General features: G+C 41.0%; 1 protein-coding gene, 1 long non-coding RNA gene and 1 other non-coding gene across 7 annotated transcripts in view; 2 read left to right on the top strand and 1 right to left on the bottom strand.

The window, feature by feature from the left end:
• MRTFB (myocardin related transcription factor B) overlaps nucleotides 1–6,083 on the top strand; it is a 70,818-nt gene extending 64,735 nt beyond the window's left edge. For all 5 annotated transcript variants that reach the window (XM_064672819.1, XM_064672816.1, XM_064672817.1 and 2 more), the window contains one exon: nucleotides 673–6,083. In XM_064672819.1, the coding sequence (XP_064528889.1) occupies nucleotides 673–1,211 (539 nt within the window). In that variant the 3' untranslated portion in view covers nucleotides 1,212–6,083. The remainder of the gene's footprint in view (nucleotides 1–672) is intronic.
• Nucleotides 1–15,227, bottom strand: part of LOC135423038 (uncharacterized) — an 87,097-nt gene that overhangs the window by 23,814 nt on the left and 48,056 nt on the right. The window contains exons 11-13 of the long non-coding RNA XR_010434684.1: nucleotides 10,851–10,933; nucleotides 9,521–10,319; nucleotides 7,609–7,703 (exon numbers count right to left, since the gene is read on the bottom strand). This is a non-coding gene — a long non-coding RNA (uncharacterized LOC135423038). The remainder of the gene's footprint in view (nucleotides 1–7,608; nucleotides 7,704–9,520; nucleotides 10,320–10,850; nucleotides 10,934–15,227) is intronic.
• On the top strand, nucleotides 9,971–10,042 carry TRNAT-CGU (transfer RNA threonine (anticodon CGU)). Its single transcript has one exon. It is a non-coding gene; the product is annotated as a tRNA-Thr (tRNA).

Raw genomic sequence — 15,227 nt, 5'->3', positions numbered from 1 at the left:
TAGCACAGAATATATTGTCAGGTATATTTTTGCTGGCAGAAACATCACCTTGTGCTAGAGGATTTATTTGCATATCCTGGTCTGTTTTATTTTTAGACTTCATTCACATCTAAGAATAAATTGGAACTTCTGCTTTATTTCCTTGTATTGTTACTGCCACTACCTTACATGGAACTTCTTGACAGAAGTGTAGTTTTAGTTCTAGAATCGGGAATAAATGCACCCTAATCACACGAGTTGGTCTCTTGGACTTTTAATTAATCCAGGTGCACACAGTATTAACAGGGATGAAACTGAAAATTGGTTTGGGTACTTGTCTCTAAATAAGGAAGTGTGTTGGTACCATGATTATTCTAGTTTGTCAGAAGAACAATAAACATGAAGGAGGCAAAGCTAAATCTGGATTTATGTTCCATTTTTCATCAATATTCATATACTAATTGGCTGAAGTATTACTAGAAGCAGAACTCTGGAACTTGTTTTAAAATACTTTGTTGTTCACAGAGTTCCTGTCAAAGGCTGATGTGTCAGAGCAGCAGGGTGACTCTTACTCCATTTGCTGTGGATGCATCCCAGAGTGGGCAAGGAGGGGCTGAAAGTTGTGAGCATGGGGATATTATGTCATTACCTTTTCTGAATTCAACAGTGGTTTGTTGTTTTTTTAAATTACAGAGATTTCCCTTCCAATAAAGGAAGAACCATCTCCCATATCTAAAATGAGACCAGTAACAGCCAACATCACTACAATGCCAGTGAATACAGTGATATCCCGTCCACCTCCGCAAATCCAAATGGCCCCTCCTCCTGTGTCCTTAGAACCAACCACCAGTCTGTCTATAAGTTTGGAAAACCAACTTGAAGCCCTCTTGGATGGAACTTTACCATCAGGTAATGAAATTCCTCAACTGACAGGCAGTAATGAGGACAGAGAGTCCTTTTCTCTAATTGAAGACCTCCAGAATGATCTTCTTAATCACTCGAGCATTTTAGATCACTCTCATTCACCCATGGAAACATCTGACCCACAGTTTACCACTAATAGTTCTTGCCTGTCTCTTGACCTTCCCGACACAAATTTGGACAATATGGAATGGCTGGACATTACAATGCCCAGCTCCTCATCTGGACTCACCCCTCTCAGTTCTGCTGCCCCGAGCGTGTTTTCCACTGACTTTCTAGATCCACAAGATCTACAGTTGCACTGGGATTAAGCTGTAGCCAATGAGAACATGACCTGCAAGTCTCTTCACAGCAGAGGTCCATTATCATACCATCCTGATTGCAGTTCAGAGAAATTAAGACAGTAATGTTTGGAAGAACAAATGCTTGAAGCTGATTCCTTATTGATTTTCAAGTTTACAACAGTGAATTACATTATGCACCTACCAGTAATGCAGATCAGGGCCCTCTGAAAGCTGTATTTCACAAGTCAAGAGAGGATGATTGTACTTACTGATTAAAAGTACCCCAAGGTAAATGCATCACAAATATATAAGAAAGAAGTTATGTCTCTGACTTTGTAATGCTTAAATGAGCAACACAACGTGGCTAAACTTAGTGAGATGTCAGCTGTCTGTACTGACACAGTGAGCAAATATCTGGGGGAGGGGGAGGAATCACTGCACTTCATTGTTCCTGTGGACAGCCTGAGCCAGGGGCAGAATCCATTGGGAGGGCAAAGGCAAGTAGAAGCACTGGCTGGTTCAGTGAAATTTCATATATCTAATCTCTTAATTTGTTCAAGTTGTTTTTATATTTTGGTTTTGTGGTTTTTAAAACACTTCCCCCATTCTTTAATCATGAGGGAGGAATTTAACTGCATCCAAAGGGATATTAAGTGTAACTGCAAGAAATCCACTGTAGCTATGCCAGGTAATATTGAGAACACTGAATTTTCTATAGCAATGCTCTGGATTAAATAGATAGGTTTTAATGTGTATATCAGACAGTTATTTGTATACTCTTTTAACATTACATAGCTTATTTTTGTGGACAGAGGGGAACACAGTGGTCTTCAAACAAGAGATTACTCTAATGGAAATAAATATCCTACTTTGCTTTGTGTTTGAGGATATTTGTTAGATCATTGAATCCAGTATCTCAGCAGATTAGAACAGTTTGAGGAAGTAGAAAAGTTTAATTAATGCTTTTGTACACTATGATCCTGCAAGCATCTATGCAAGAATAGTCCCAATGCCCCCAGTAAAAGATGTTTGTAGGATGAGATCAAGTTGCAGGGGACAGTACTGACAGGACAACCATCATTTTTTAATGAGTATTTTATCTATTGAACAGTTTTGTCTACCACTACATAACATCAGGGAAGCCAACAGAGAAGCTGCTCAGTGAGAATCCTAATAGTATCAGGATGTACTGTTTTGTGATAAGAAGGCATATTTCATACCTGAAACAGATAATAGCAAAAATTAAGCTTTTACCTCACAGCACAGCACAGCACATGAAAATACTATTTTTTTAAAGCCCTCAGTTGTTGTCTTCAGAGTCTATTATGAAAGCAGTTAGAAAGATGAGCAAAAAATGCAAATAGAATTAATATACTTTGACATTCTATGGTTGTCTCTCAGGTAATAGCTGTTAAATGTTGCCATAGATGATGGAGGCCGATAATCAAACAAAATTGGAATTATTTCTTACTAGGGAATTCTTAAATTAAGATAAAAGGAAACAGTCCCCTGTTTCCTGAAACAGGGAAACGTGGTATGTTTTCTGGTCTGAAAACTGATCTCATTGCATCATTCTTTCTTCCCCACTAACCTATAAAAATAATGTTTTGTAGGAATGAATGAACAAATGCCCTGAAGCTTTTGCTTCCTTCTTAGAATAATGACATGTATCAAAGAAATGCTGAAACCAGAAAGTAGCAGTTAACAATATAGCAACCTTTATCACATTTTTAAAAAACACAATCAGTTAACATCAAACAAAATCCTATTGCCAAAAAGTTTGTGGAATTAACTGCAAATTTATATCTCCAGATACAATGCAGCCTGGTTTACTACTACTACAGAATTCCATTGGCTTCAGATAAAACAGTGGATTATGTCTCTGATTCAGGGTTTAACCCCATATCATATCTTTGCATCATATCAGTTACAGCACTTTAAATCATTATATCTCTTCACTAGTTTTACTGGCCAAGATTTACTTCAATATGAAAGTAAGTACAGCAAAACAATCACTGGAGATTTTAATTACACCAAGTTGAAAGACATATTTCCTTATTCCTTCTTGCTGTGCCTCCAGTACTTGAGTACAGTATTACATGTGGACTGTCTGCCTTAAGCTTTGATGGTTTAGGACTCTTCGAGAACATTGAACACTCACATTCAACTTTTTGCATTCCTTTTTACCATACTCTCTTGGGAGCTAACACTCTGAGATACTAAGTGCCCTCAGCTGTTAGGAGAAAAAGAATTAAGGACTCTGGAACAACTCTGAATGAAATGTAGTGTTCTGCAGTACTGTCAGTTTATTATGTGTGATACACCAGACATCATACCACATTTGTGTGGTTAGAATTATCCCTTTTTGACCCTGCCTTCTGATTAAATAAGAGGCAAGTAAATTGATTTTTAGAGGACAAATTAACCTAGAGCAACTGTACTGTCATTTTTGATGTGCATGTAAATAGAGCTTGAAACTGGCAGAGTCATCTTGCTACCAAACTATCGTTCTTGGCAGTGTAGGATGTTAACTAACCCATAGGAATCTATGTGCAGAAATAAACCCAAACAGTTGAGCTGTCTTGTTAGCAGTACAGTGTAGCTTTCTACTCTTTGAAAAAAAAATAAATTAAAAATTAAGGGATCATTTTAGTTTCTGAAGTACAACTATTCTAGTGTAGGGAATGTGTGATTACTTTTTTGTACATTTCAGAATTGTGTATTAAACCTTATATAAAATGGTTTGCTTTAGACTTTGTTCTGAAATGTGATATGTTTGCCATAGTTGTATATGCCTGTTTATGGCAGAAATAGGTTTTGCTTAGACTTTTGTGTGTGCATGTTTTACATGAACATTTTTGTAGCACAAATACAATACATCTTAGAAATTGAAGCGTGACTGTGCAGTTTGACTGCACAGAACTGAATATTTCTCATTAAGAGAACAGTTGCAAAGGAATGCACTGGCACTACATTTGCCATGCAATGGCTGCAGTGTACTAACAGAATGCATTCTATCAAATGTCTTGGTAGGTCCTTCAGAGTAATTAAGAACACCATTTTATCTGTGTGAAAATCAAAAGTTGGTGTTTACACTTCTAGACAGAGAGAGCTCAGACACGTTTTAAAGGCTGATGTTAATCAGGAGGAGTCACGTCCTGCGTTCAGTGCAGAAATGGTGTTTGTTACACACTTCTAGTGCCATTCAGCAGCAGTTACAGCAAGTTTACAGCAAAATTCTGTTTGACATTATAAATAGTTACAAAAGCATTGTCATAAATACAGCAGTTCTCCCTGAGAATAAACTTAATTTATGGCAGTTGTTCTCTACAGAAATTTGGAGTGTAATCCAGCAATGTGGGCTTGCAAAATCTGACCTTTAAAAAGCTGAGGCCACAGCTTTTGGGAAGAATCACTAAATAGTGGCATTTCTCTCCCAGGTATTTCTAAATTCACCAACAAGGGTCACGTTCAGGGAACGTGGTGATGATCAAAACAGAGTGGTCAGTATTAAACTTTTCTGTTACATAATCTCAAACATCCAGATGCCTCAAAAGTGTAGGCACCACAATTGGAACCCAGGCACAAGCTGCTGAACTATTTTCAAGACAGAGAAAATGCAATCACAGAATCCATTGAACTGGAAGGGCATTATGTAATCAAAACACAGGAAAGCTCACCGATGTAAACAATTATTATTATTTGGATGGCATCTTCAGTGTATTATAAACTTAAAGCAAACTCTATTAAAACTGGAAAAAAAAAACCTCTTCCACTTATCTCCAGCAAATGTTCTGTTGAAACCCTTTATATTGTGGTCTATTAAATTGCCTTTGGACGACTTCTAGACCTCAGTGCAGATGGTATTTTATGTGAGATATGTGGAACTGAGTTGCACATAGTACATACATGGCCAATAAAGAGCAGCCATTAAAACCTGAAGTAATCTCAAATATTCCTTTTATACCAGTTTGCTAGGTAAAGTGCAAAAAAGAGACACCTACATCATTCTGTAGTGTCCAATACTGAATATAAAGACTTTTTAAGTTAAAAGTGCATAAATGTATTTGTAGAAATCTAGCCAAAAAAAAAAAAAAAAGCCATTCTAGCTATGAGAGCAAATTCTCAAATAAAAGCAGGGAATGGTTAATAACTATATAATCACATTATTTTTGTAAAAAATACAGCTCAGATATTCAAAAGACAGCCTAAAATAAATTATAATAATATAAAATTTAAATAGGAACCAAAGCATTGCCATTTATATTGCCAAAGGAGGCACTTTGTACTTTGAAGCGTAGGAAATTAAACCCCCAAAAGTGTTACCCATACTTTTTTAAAATCAAGGATGTAGATACTTTCAAAGCTGTTTTTGATGTTTAACAGTACAGATTTGTTTTTGTTGTTTGAGAAATTTGTAGTAAGTAATAGCACAGGCTTTTTTCCAGATAGGATTTCCTTCACAGAACTGCTTGCAGTAGGAACAACGCTAACCCCGGGAGCTGTTCCTCTTCTTATTTTCACGGTCATAATTATGTCTTAGCATCTCATTTTGTGAAAAGAAGAAGACAGACACCTGTCTCTGGGGCCCTCTTCATTTAAGCACTACTTTACTAAATGCAAATTATGGCAATCAGGGCGTCAGTTTATGTATTGCCTTTCTATAAGAAACCATGATGCCTTTGTATTTGCTGTTTGCACCCCTGAAATCAATTCCATACGTTTGAATGCCATATGTTTTGCACATTGTACTGTATATATGTAATGCATACTGTATTTTTATATGTGTACTACATTTATCAAATATTTTGTACATAGTGGCAATATTGTAGCTACTGAGGAAATGTTTGATATTTCAGCATTTTTGCTAAGTGTCTCAAATAAAAAAGGAAAACTGTGTTCATTTGTCTGTGGTTACTTAAAAGTGAAAAATAACATTAATATTAACGAACAAAAATTCTTTTATGAGTCTGAAACATTTGGCCTATGTTCCAAGTACCTTTCTCACAAAAAGGAGAAAGAATGAAATCTGCACTTAGACAAACTTCAAAAAACTTGGTGATTTCTCTTCAAAATTGGAGCCAAAATCTCTAAGACCAGAGATTTTCTGAACTCTTGGACTTTGGTTTTTTTAAGCAGTACCATTACATAGACTCATAGAATGGCCTGGGTTGGGAGGGACCTTAAAGCCCACGTGGTTCCAACCCCCTGCAATGGGCAGGGACACCTCCCACTAGACCGAGTTGCTCAGAGCTCCATCCAGCCTGGCTCTGAACACTTCCAGGGCTGAGGCGTCCACCTCTCTGGGCAACTCATTCCAGCATCTCACCACCCTCACAGTAAAGAACTTCCTGCTAATATCTCATCTAAACCTGCTCCCAGTTTGAATCCATTCCCCCTTGTCCTGCACTTCAATTTACGACTTTCCTGGATTCTTCCAAGGTTTCCAAGATGTGCTGGTTTGTGGGATTTCATATTTGCAATCTGCATTCTGCTGGGCTTGTGCTCAAGAACACCCCAATGCATTTCCTCAGGAGAATGAGCTGTGAGCTGTTTGCACAAGCTTCTTTTCATGAGCTTCTTTTCATGCTCCATTTCAATATTTACTTCCCCTTGTGAGGGCAGTCCCTGTGCTGATCACCCACCCTTTCCTCAGAGGCTGTTCTGCACTGATGACATCAGAACTCGGTCAAATATTAAAAACCCATAAAGCACTAAAGCTGCACAAATTAAAAATTACTAATATGCTCTGTAAATTTCATAAAATACCTTTTCTCCATTGTAAAAGTTTGTAGGCTGTATATGCCACTAACTTACCTTCAGCCATCACACACAGAACACAAATCTTGCAAAACAAGTGCAGCACTTCTGGACTGTGCATTTGTGCATTACAGAAATTCCAGCTGGAGTATAACAGGCACTTGTTTTGGTGCCAACTGGCAGTCTGGGGTTTTGATTGTTTTACAAAGAAATACAAACACAAAGCTCTCCCTCCCAAACTGTGTTCGTGTTAGTATTAAGATGTAAACACAAAACAAGGTCTGATAAAACTTGAGATTATGCTGAGTGAATTTCTCCCACAGGCTAAACCCTGGTTTTCAATAAAACCCCAGTTTATTAAAACATGTTCTACAGATGGCCATCCTCACATTTGTCTTTACTCTGTACCACATTAAATGCTCTTTACTGCTGCCTATTGGCTTGCTGTGTATTGTACAAATGTTGCCAGTGATACATTTCTTAGAGTATTTGTACTGTCTCAAGTCATTGATGTTTCTTTCTACTGAGACCTTCCTAATCCAAAATCAAAATAACCAACTAGAGCACCTGAGACCCAACAGCTAAGGTTTGGTTTTTTGCCTTTAAGTGTTAGTCCAAAAATGTACCAACTCTAAGAAATGCTTCCCTTCATGTAAAAAATTACCTGAAGAAGCGTCTCCAGCCTTCCCTGCAGATGAAGGACTGTGAGGCCACTCCACCAGAGCACTGCATCATTCCTGAGCCCCTCCGAGACAACTGCTGTGGATTAAAAGTTAAGCTGGTGAACAGAAATGTTCTTTCATAAAGCCAGGACAAAGTGTAAGCTCAAGTAATTGCTAACTGAGGAGCATCCCAGCTATCCCATAACAAATCTTTATAAACTCAGCTGCACCAAATCTACATAAATACAATTATTCCCCAGGATCTCCTCAGAAGAGTTGGGGGATATGTCAAAAGGCTTGGTTTTGTACATGAAAACAGACATCAAAGACTCTCCTAAAGCAACACCTCCACCTCATATGAGTGAGGCTTAGGGGAGGAAGGAAAAAAAAAACAGGTGATTATTTTCTCCTTCCAACAAAATCTCTGATGTTATCTTTCAGCAATGGAGTCTTCCAAAGACTTTCCTTTAGGAAGGTCATGTTGTGTTTAAAAAAAGGTTGTGTCAGAAGAGAACACTGCACGAGGAGGATTCAGCATGAGGAGAATTCAGCATGAGGAGGAAGGGCTTTCCCATGGAGCTCAAACAAGGGTAATGACCAGCATAAAAGACACTTCCAAACAAAAGTATTCAGGCAGCAGAAGGGCAATTACATGTTTTTTAAATCAAAATTGCATTTTTAGTTATATAAATTATTGTTGTGATAAATCAGATCACCATTAAACAGCAGTTTGTTTAGACAGATAGAAACAATTTTTCCAGACACTGTGAGGAACTTAGGGAATAGCCAAATTTTGTAAACCAAATCAAGTACTTCCTCCTAATCTACACAGAAGATCCTTATGATTTCAAATTGAAGTTTCCATCTCCCCATACAGTTAAGGAAGAACTTGATCAATAGAAGCTTTTTTGCCATTAAATACTATTTCTGATGCCAACCAAATGCATTTATTAAAAATGTAGTGTATTTGAAGAGATAAAACTCATACGAATTCCACAAACAATTCAAACAGCCCCCTTTGCTTCTCCCACCACAAAATTACCTCTCACCTCACAAAGATCCAAAAGCATGAATAAATCAAATATATGTGAGCTGCACAGGAACTGTGATGGCAAGTTACTTGGCCAGCCCATCAGTCATGTCTGTAGGGATTGGAAAATAGGACTCATCTCCTTTGGGACAGCTATTCCACGGTAGGAGCAAACCTTGACACGGGCTGACTATCCAGTAATGTAATGTGACACCTTTCACTGCAGGTGCAACTAATTCAACTTGCTCTGTTTGCTCCAACACAGGCAGCATAGAGTTATCACAGAGAAGCTGACAAATGATAACTTTTAAAGCATGAAAACTTGTTCATGCACTCAAGCCATCAGGCATGAGTTTCCCTGATGAGAGTTCAAAGAACATCCCAAGAGGATACAGAAGTATTTCCCTGCTAATTACAGGGTGGTTCAGCTAGATGACCTTTGAAGGTCTCTTCCAAACAGAACTATTCTGGTTCTGCATCAATTTTTTAATGCACCTGCTTTACAGGACCACCAAATTAGCAACTCTGATCTCGACCTTTACAAAGGTACCTCTGTAACATGTTCACATGCTTCTTCCACAAAAAAAACCCAAACCAAAACCAAAAGGGATATAAAACTTGGGTGTTCAGCAGAAGTTTCATGGAGAATTTAAAGGAATCTCCATTAAAGTAACATTAAAAAAAAAAAAAAAAGAAAAAAACACAGAAAAAACCCACAAACATTAAATGAAAACTAAAAGCTTTGCTTTCGGGTCACACTTGTAAAAATCTAGGAGACGAAATCTAGAAAAAAAAATGTATTTTAGTATCTTTTTTGTTTCCAAACAGTGAGTTTTTGGAGGGAACAGCTACCAGCTAGCGAGTGCGTTTAAGTTAGCATTTACCATTTAATTATCCCAACGTTTCGCATTTCTGCTTCTCTTCTCGGGGGAGGAAAGTTTCAGTCCCGCTTTGTCCCCTCTCTCCGGTGTCCTGACCGGTCCGAAGCGGCTGCACCGCCCGGGTGCCATCTCCGGGCACGGCGCCCTCACGGCCCCGGGGCCGCTGAGGGCGAGCGGGACGGGCAGAGGGCGGTACCCTCAGGAACGGCCCCGCAGCTCCCGGGGACAGCGACAAGGACAGAGGGAGAAAGAGGGAGAAAAACGGATAAAAAAAAAGAGAAAGAGGGAGAAACAGCGAGAGCGTGACGCGCCCACGCTCCGCTCCCGGTCCCGGTCCCTCCCACACGTTCCGCCCCCTCAGCGCCTCAGGTGCCGGCGCCGGGGGCGGGGCGGGGGCGGGCGCGCGGGAGTGGCGCCAGCGATAGAAGGGCGTCGGGAGGAGCCCTTAACGCAGGCGCGGTGGCCAAGTGGTAAGGCGTCGGTCTCGTAAACCGAAGATCACGGGTTCGAACCCCGTCCGTGCCTTGGCGGGTCCGCGCGGGCCGGAGCTTTCCCATCATTTTTAGGGGGAGGCGGAGCCGCGGGCTCGGGCCGGGAGCGCTCCCGGCAGCGGCCGGTCCGCCCTCGGGCGCGCTCCCCGCTGCACCGGCTGCTGCGGCTCCAACAAAGGGACACGAGCAGTGTCGTGCCCCTCCTGCCTCACTCGCACCCTCCCTCCCGGCGTTTGCAGCGACAGAAACGTTTGTCTTCGTTTTTTCCTGCGGTCCAATCCTGTTTTTTCGAGAGCCCCGCTCAGCTTAGCCTGAAGAAGCAAAAGTAGAAGACAGTTTGAAATGCAGCGACCGAGATCATCCTGTAATTCCACGTTCTTTTCATTGGTCCGCCCCCACCCCGCAACCATGGAATTCATTTAATTATTTATTAATTTTGTTCTGCCTTCTGATTAGTAAACCATGAGGTGTCTTCATCTGTATCACCAACCACTTAGAAGGATTATTTGCAATGTGGTTAGTGTTCACTTTACATTTTCCATTTTTTTTAACAGAGAAACTCCCTGTGACACTGCAAATGGGTAAGGGGAGGGCGCCCTGGTTACACTCCAAGAGCCCAGCAGTGTCACCTTCTCCAAGCAGAGGCAAACGCTGGGTGCTCCAAGCACAGCTGATCCTGCAGGATCAGGAGGTCCAACCCAGCGACAGTGACAGGACCAGACACCAAACACACACACACAGTTAAGGGCTGACAGCACTCAAACACACCCTAACAGTGTAAATAATTACATTATTACTAATTGAAGGAAATCTTTATTGATTTGTGTTTGATACTTACTTACCATTTGAAATTTCACTCACCGCTGTGTCCACACGGTCGATTTTGTTTTCTTCCTGACAAATCTTCCTCTCGTATTCTGCACTGCTGTTGTCAAGAATCAAAATTGTATGATTGCACAAACAGAAATAACTGTCATTAACTATTTACAGTGGATTTTGTAAAATCTGTTAAAAACAAAACGTGTAAATTCTGTTGGCAAGTCAAAATCATCATTCAAGCTGTATTTTGATTTAAAGAAGGGTTGTAACCAGTTATAGAATTAAAAGAATGGTTTGGGTTGGAAGGCACCTTAAAGACAATCTCATTCCACCCCCCTGCCATGGGCAGGGACACCTCCACTAAACCAGATTGCTCAGAGCCTCATCCAGCCGGGCCTTCAACACTTCCAGGGGTGGGACAGCCATCTCTGGGCAACTTGTTCCGCTGTCTCACAGCACACCTAAAGCTCTTTCCCCCCCCAGATTTAGTGTTCCAAATATTATCTGACTGTATTAATTAAGTGTAATTAAAGTTTGTATTTTTTGCACTTAGTTTACTGTCAGTATTCACAAGTCTCCAGAACTGCTCATTGGTAAATTTGACATAACTTTGATGAAGCACCAGCAGAGAGGAAATCACAGTGCTTACCTTGCAGCTCATTTTGAACCTGAAATCTCTAGTATGAAATCCATAACAACACTGCCCAATCTCCCCACAGAGAAGAAAGATGTAAATTATTGATTTTGTGCAGTGACAGTTTCAGCACAGAGCACGTGCAAGACCACAACCCAAAATATTCTAAGTTGATTTCTGTTTTCTTAGATGTTTTTACTTTTGGATATAAAGGACAGTGAGGAACAGCCATGTCCCCGAAACTGCTTTCACGAGAGGTTTTTAAATGCAAAAATTTAAATCAGGGTCAAGGACAAAACCCAGATCTGATAAATATTGCTTGCCATTGACTACAGCCTCAGGGAGACTCACAGGGAGGGTAGTGGAGAGGAGCCACCCTGTCCATGATGAGTAAAGCTTTCATGAATTCTTCCTTGTTTTTTAGAAATATATTCATAGGGCTAAGCCAGGTATGTAGGAGAGCTCTGGCTGTGTCTCATCCTCTTACCAATTTGAGGCCTGTGAGTCTGTGTTAGATGACACACAGAAATCAGGTAACACAGAGCCTGTTTTTCCATAGTCTGCAGACAGAACTTACATTTTTTTGAATAACATAGCTAAACTATTAGCATGATAACAACGTTGCTAAGTAACATCTTAAGATATGTCTTGTGGTTATTTACTTGAAAATAATTTTGCAGTTAGAAAACTATCTGTGAAGTCACATCTTAAGAGAAACTAGTGCAGCCCAGAAATTATAACTCCAGCAGCAGTTAAGAGGTAGAAATAATTGATATATCACATAGGTTTACTGCCATGACACATTCATTTACATGATGGTAAACCTTTTTGAAAGTGTTACTATATTTGCCTTCATCTTTCTCCTTTCTAGACAACACGATGCCCAGATTTTAAAATCTCTCCTTTTAGCTCAGGTTTTCTACACCTCTAATCACCCTTGCTACAGTCCCCCAGATCCTCTCCAGCTGCTACATCTTCTTCTTGAATTGAGGACCCAGAGGGGACACACCACTGCTCACCAACAGGGTCCAGAGCAGAGCAGTCCTGCACATCAGGACTCACAGAAGGCCCCCAGGAGCAGTAAAGTGGGAATTTGCATCAGGCACACCCAGCACAGCCCGAGCTGCCATGGCTGGAGTACCCCAGGAGCTGCTCAGCTGCCACCACATCACATGCTGGGAGTCACCACGTGTGATGAGCACAAACTATCGCCACTGGCACACACGGCCCTGTCCCCACACCACAGGATGTGAAATGGAAACTAGAAACTTCCTCTCGCCACTGTTTGCAGTGTTTGGTAGCACTGCAGCCCCCCTGCAGCCCTGGCACCAGGGGGAGCCCACAGCTCCCTGGGCACCCCCAGCTCCCTGGGCACCTCCAGCTCCCTGGGCACCCAGCACACCGGGCACAGCGAGGACAACAGCAGCAGGACAAACACAGGGCAGAGACTGGAGTATAGAGTCGTGTGAAATGAGTCCTCTCCACAGTCCAGGTTCTATCATTGCATCATTTAAAAAAAATCCCTTGCACTGTGCAGTTGTATTGGTGAAAGCAGCAGATGAAGCAAATTTAATTTAGTTTTGTGTTTTCCATTGTTGTAACAGAACCTCTTGCTGCCTTTTTAATTGAATTTTACATGTGACAACCAGTATGACCAACAGAGGACAGCACATCCATTTCTTTTAATGATTAAAAGATCCTGAACTTGAAGCTGCCATTCACTTTTTCACTCAGGAAATGAGAGTGACAGGCAGAGTGGAGCAGTGTGCCATAAGTAAACCAGCCAGATTAAAAAGGCCTTTTTGCAATTAACTAGAGCTGTTTTGAATTCCAAGAGATTACTGCAAGTAAATCTACTTCTAACCAGGCATTCCTGCTAACGGAACAGTGTGGGTGCACCCCTCTGAAAGCTGGGGCTGTGTTTCGGCGCAGTTGTTTACCGAGCACTGCAATAACAGTTAGAACATACTTAGGAGTCAAAGCACACTCAGGATTGTCAGGTGAGCTCTGCTAATTCCCCTTCAAAACTGCAGACAGACAAGGTGTCTCTAACTAAGTTTTGATTAAATGTGAGTGTTCATAAAACACTGAAGTAAAGCCAGACTCAGGTGTTTTTATTGCATTTGATTTGGGGGCAGAGAAGACTCTGCAAGTCATAATGAAATGCAAAGAACAAACCCAAGGATTTCATGTGGCTGAGGGGAATCTCATTACAGAAATTCAATTAACCTGCAAGAGTTGCAAACATTGAAACCTATTATCTTCCCCCAAAAGCTGGCTTTGGGGTTTTTATAGCGACCTTTGCTATCCCTGGATAAATAATCCTTTATTACAAATGCATTGACATCTTTATATAATTAATTGAATATAATAACATCTTCATCCAGCTCTGCTTTGCAAACATTCAGTTCTCCTTCCTATGAAATGTATCAGAATAGTGGTTTTTTAAAAGATATGACTCAAGAAGGACTGTGTGTTAGACACAAGCACAAAGCAAACACAGAGATTCAGGAGACATGAGGAATAATAGCAGCTCCTGACAGTGTGCAGGTCTGCATTTGTCGGGCAGGGCCTGATCCTGTGAATGGCTGAACTGAATTAATTAACAACCTGACATACCATTAAGTCCATGGGGACTGACAGTGCTCAGCAGTTCTCAGTATTGGGGCCCTTAAATAAAAGGCAACCTCCGAATTCCCATTCATGCGAGTAACAATATTGCACACATCTACAGTGGGGACATGAATTATTCACATCAGCGTGGCATGAAAGATGCAAACGGCAAAGCCTGTTTAAAATAACACACAAACACTCATTAGTGTTCCTGTGATCCGTGGGAGGGTTATCATTTGGCCCACTTTTCACCCACATGCATATTGCTTTCATTTGCTGCGTGCATAGGTCTGATATGAGAACGTGGGGAAAATAAATACAGGAGACAGGCATCTATAAACATTAGTAGAAAATGAGGAAAGGGGGTTACTGATCAGCTTTCTTCCCATACGAAACTCCTAGATCGTATCGGAGAAATGCGAGTTAAGTGTTTTACCATTCTTTTTTTTAACCATTATCTGATCAGAGAAGCATGAAAAGCACTTTATTGCCTTTTTTTTTTTTCCCTGTGCTAGGAGCCCTCTGCAGGAAGTGAAGCTGAATTTCACAAATCTTCCCTTTCTGACGTCTCCCGAATTTCTAGGAATACCCCTTCCCTGTTACTATATTTGGTGGTAGTTTCTAGGAAAAAAAATAATTTTCGGACGGTCTTGGACTCACCACACCTCCTCTCGGAGGACTGTGCGCCCCGGGGCTCCTGGCACGGCCCCCGCGGAGTTGAGGAGCTCACGGCTCGGGCTCACAACTCCCGGCGCAGACTGCACGTCTTTGTAGCACTGTTGGAGGAACGAGCATGGAGAGGGAGTGGGAAGGGGAGAGGTGTCTTTGTGGCAACAATGAGTGAATCTTCTCTAGTTTTTTTCCCGGTGGCTGCTCTTTTTTTTTTTTTTTTTCCCTGCACTTTGTTGGGTTTTTGTTGTGGCTTTTTTCTCTCTCTCTTTTTTTTTTTTTTTTTTTTTTTAATCTCCCTTTTTGAAGGAAGAGGATCTTAAGGAGAAAAAAACCTCTGGATTTTTTTTTTTCTCCTCCGCTTCCCCTTCTCCCCCCTCCCCTCGATGTGGCCTCTTGTTTAGCTTGTGGCGTGACCGTGATGAAGAAATGTTTCAGGGCGCCTGGCAGGGTGATCTTTTTATGTAATGAGTCAGGATTTTGC

This window comes from Pseudopipra pipra, chromosome 16 (genome assembly GCF_036250125.1).
Source record: "Pseudopipra pipra isolate bDixPip1 chromosome 16, bDixPip1.hap1, whole genome shotgun sequence".
Classification (NCBI taxonomy): Eukaryota; Metazoa; Chordata; class Aves; order Passeriformes; family Pipridae; genus Pseudopipra; species Pseudopipra pipra.
The sequence above is the reverse complement of the archived record's forward strand: the minus strand, read 5'-3'. Positions and strand labels throughout refer to the sequence as shown.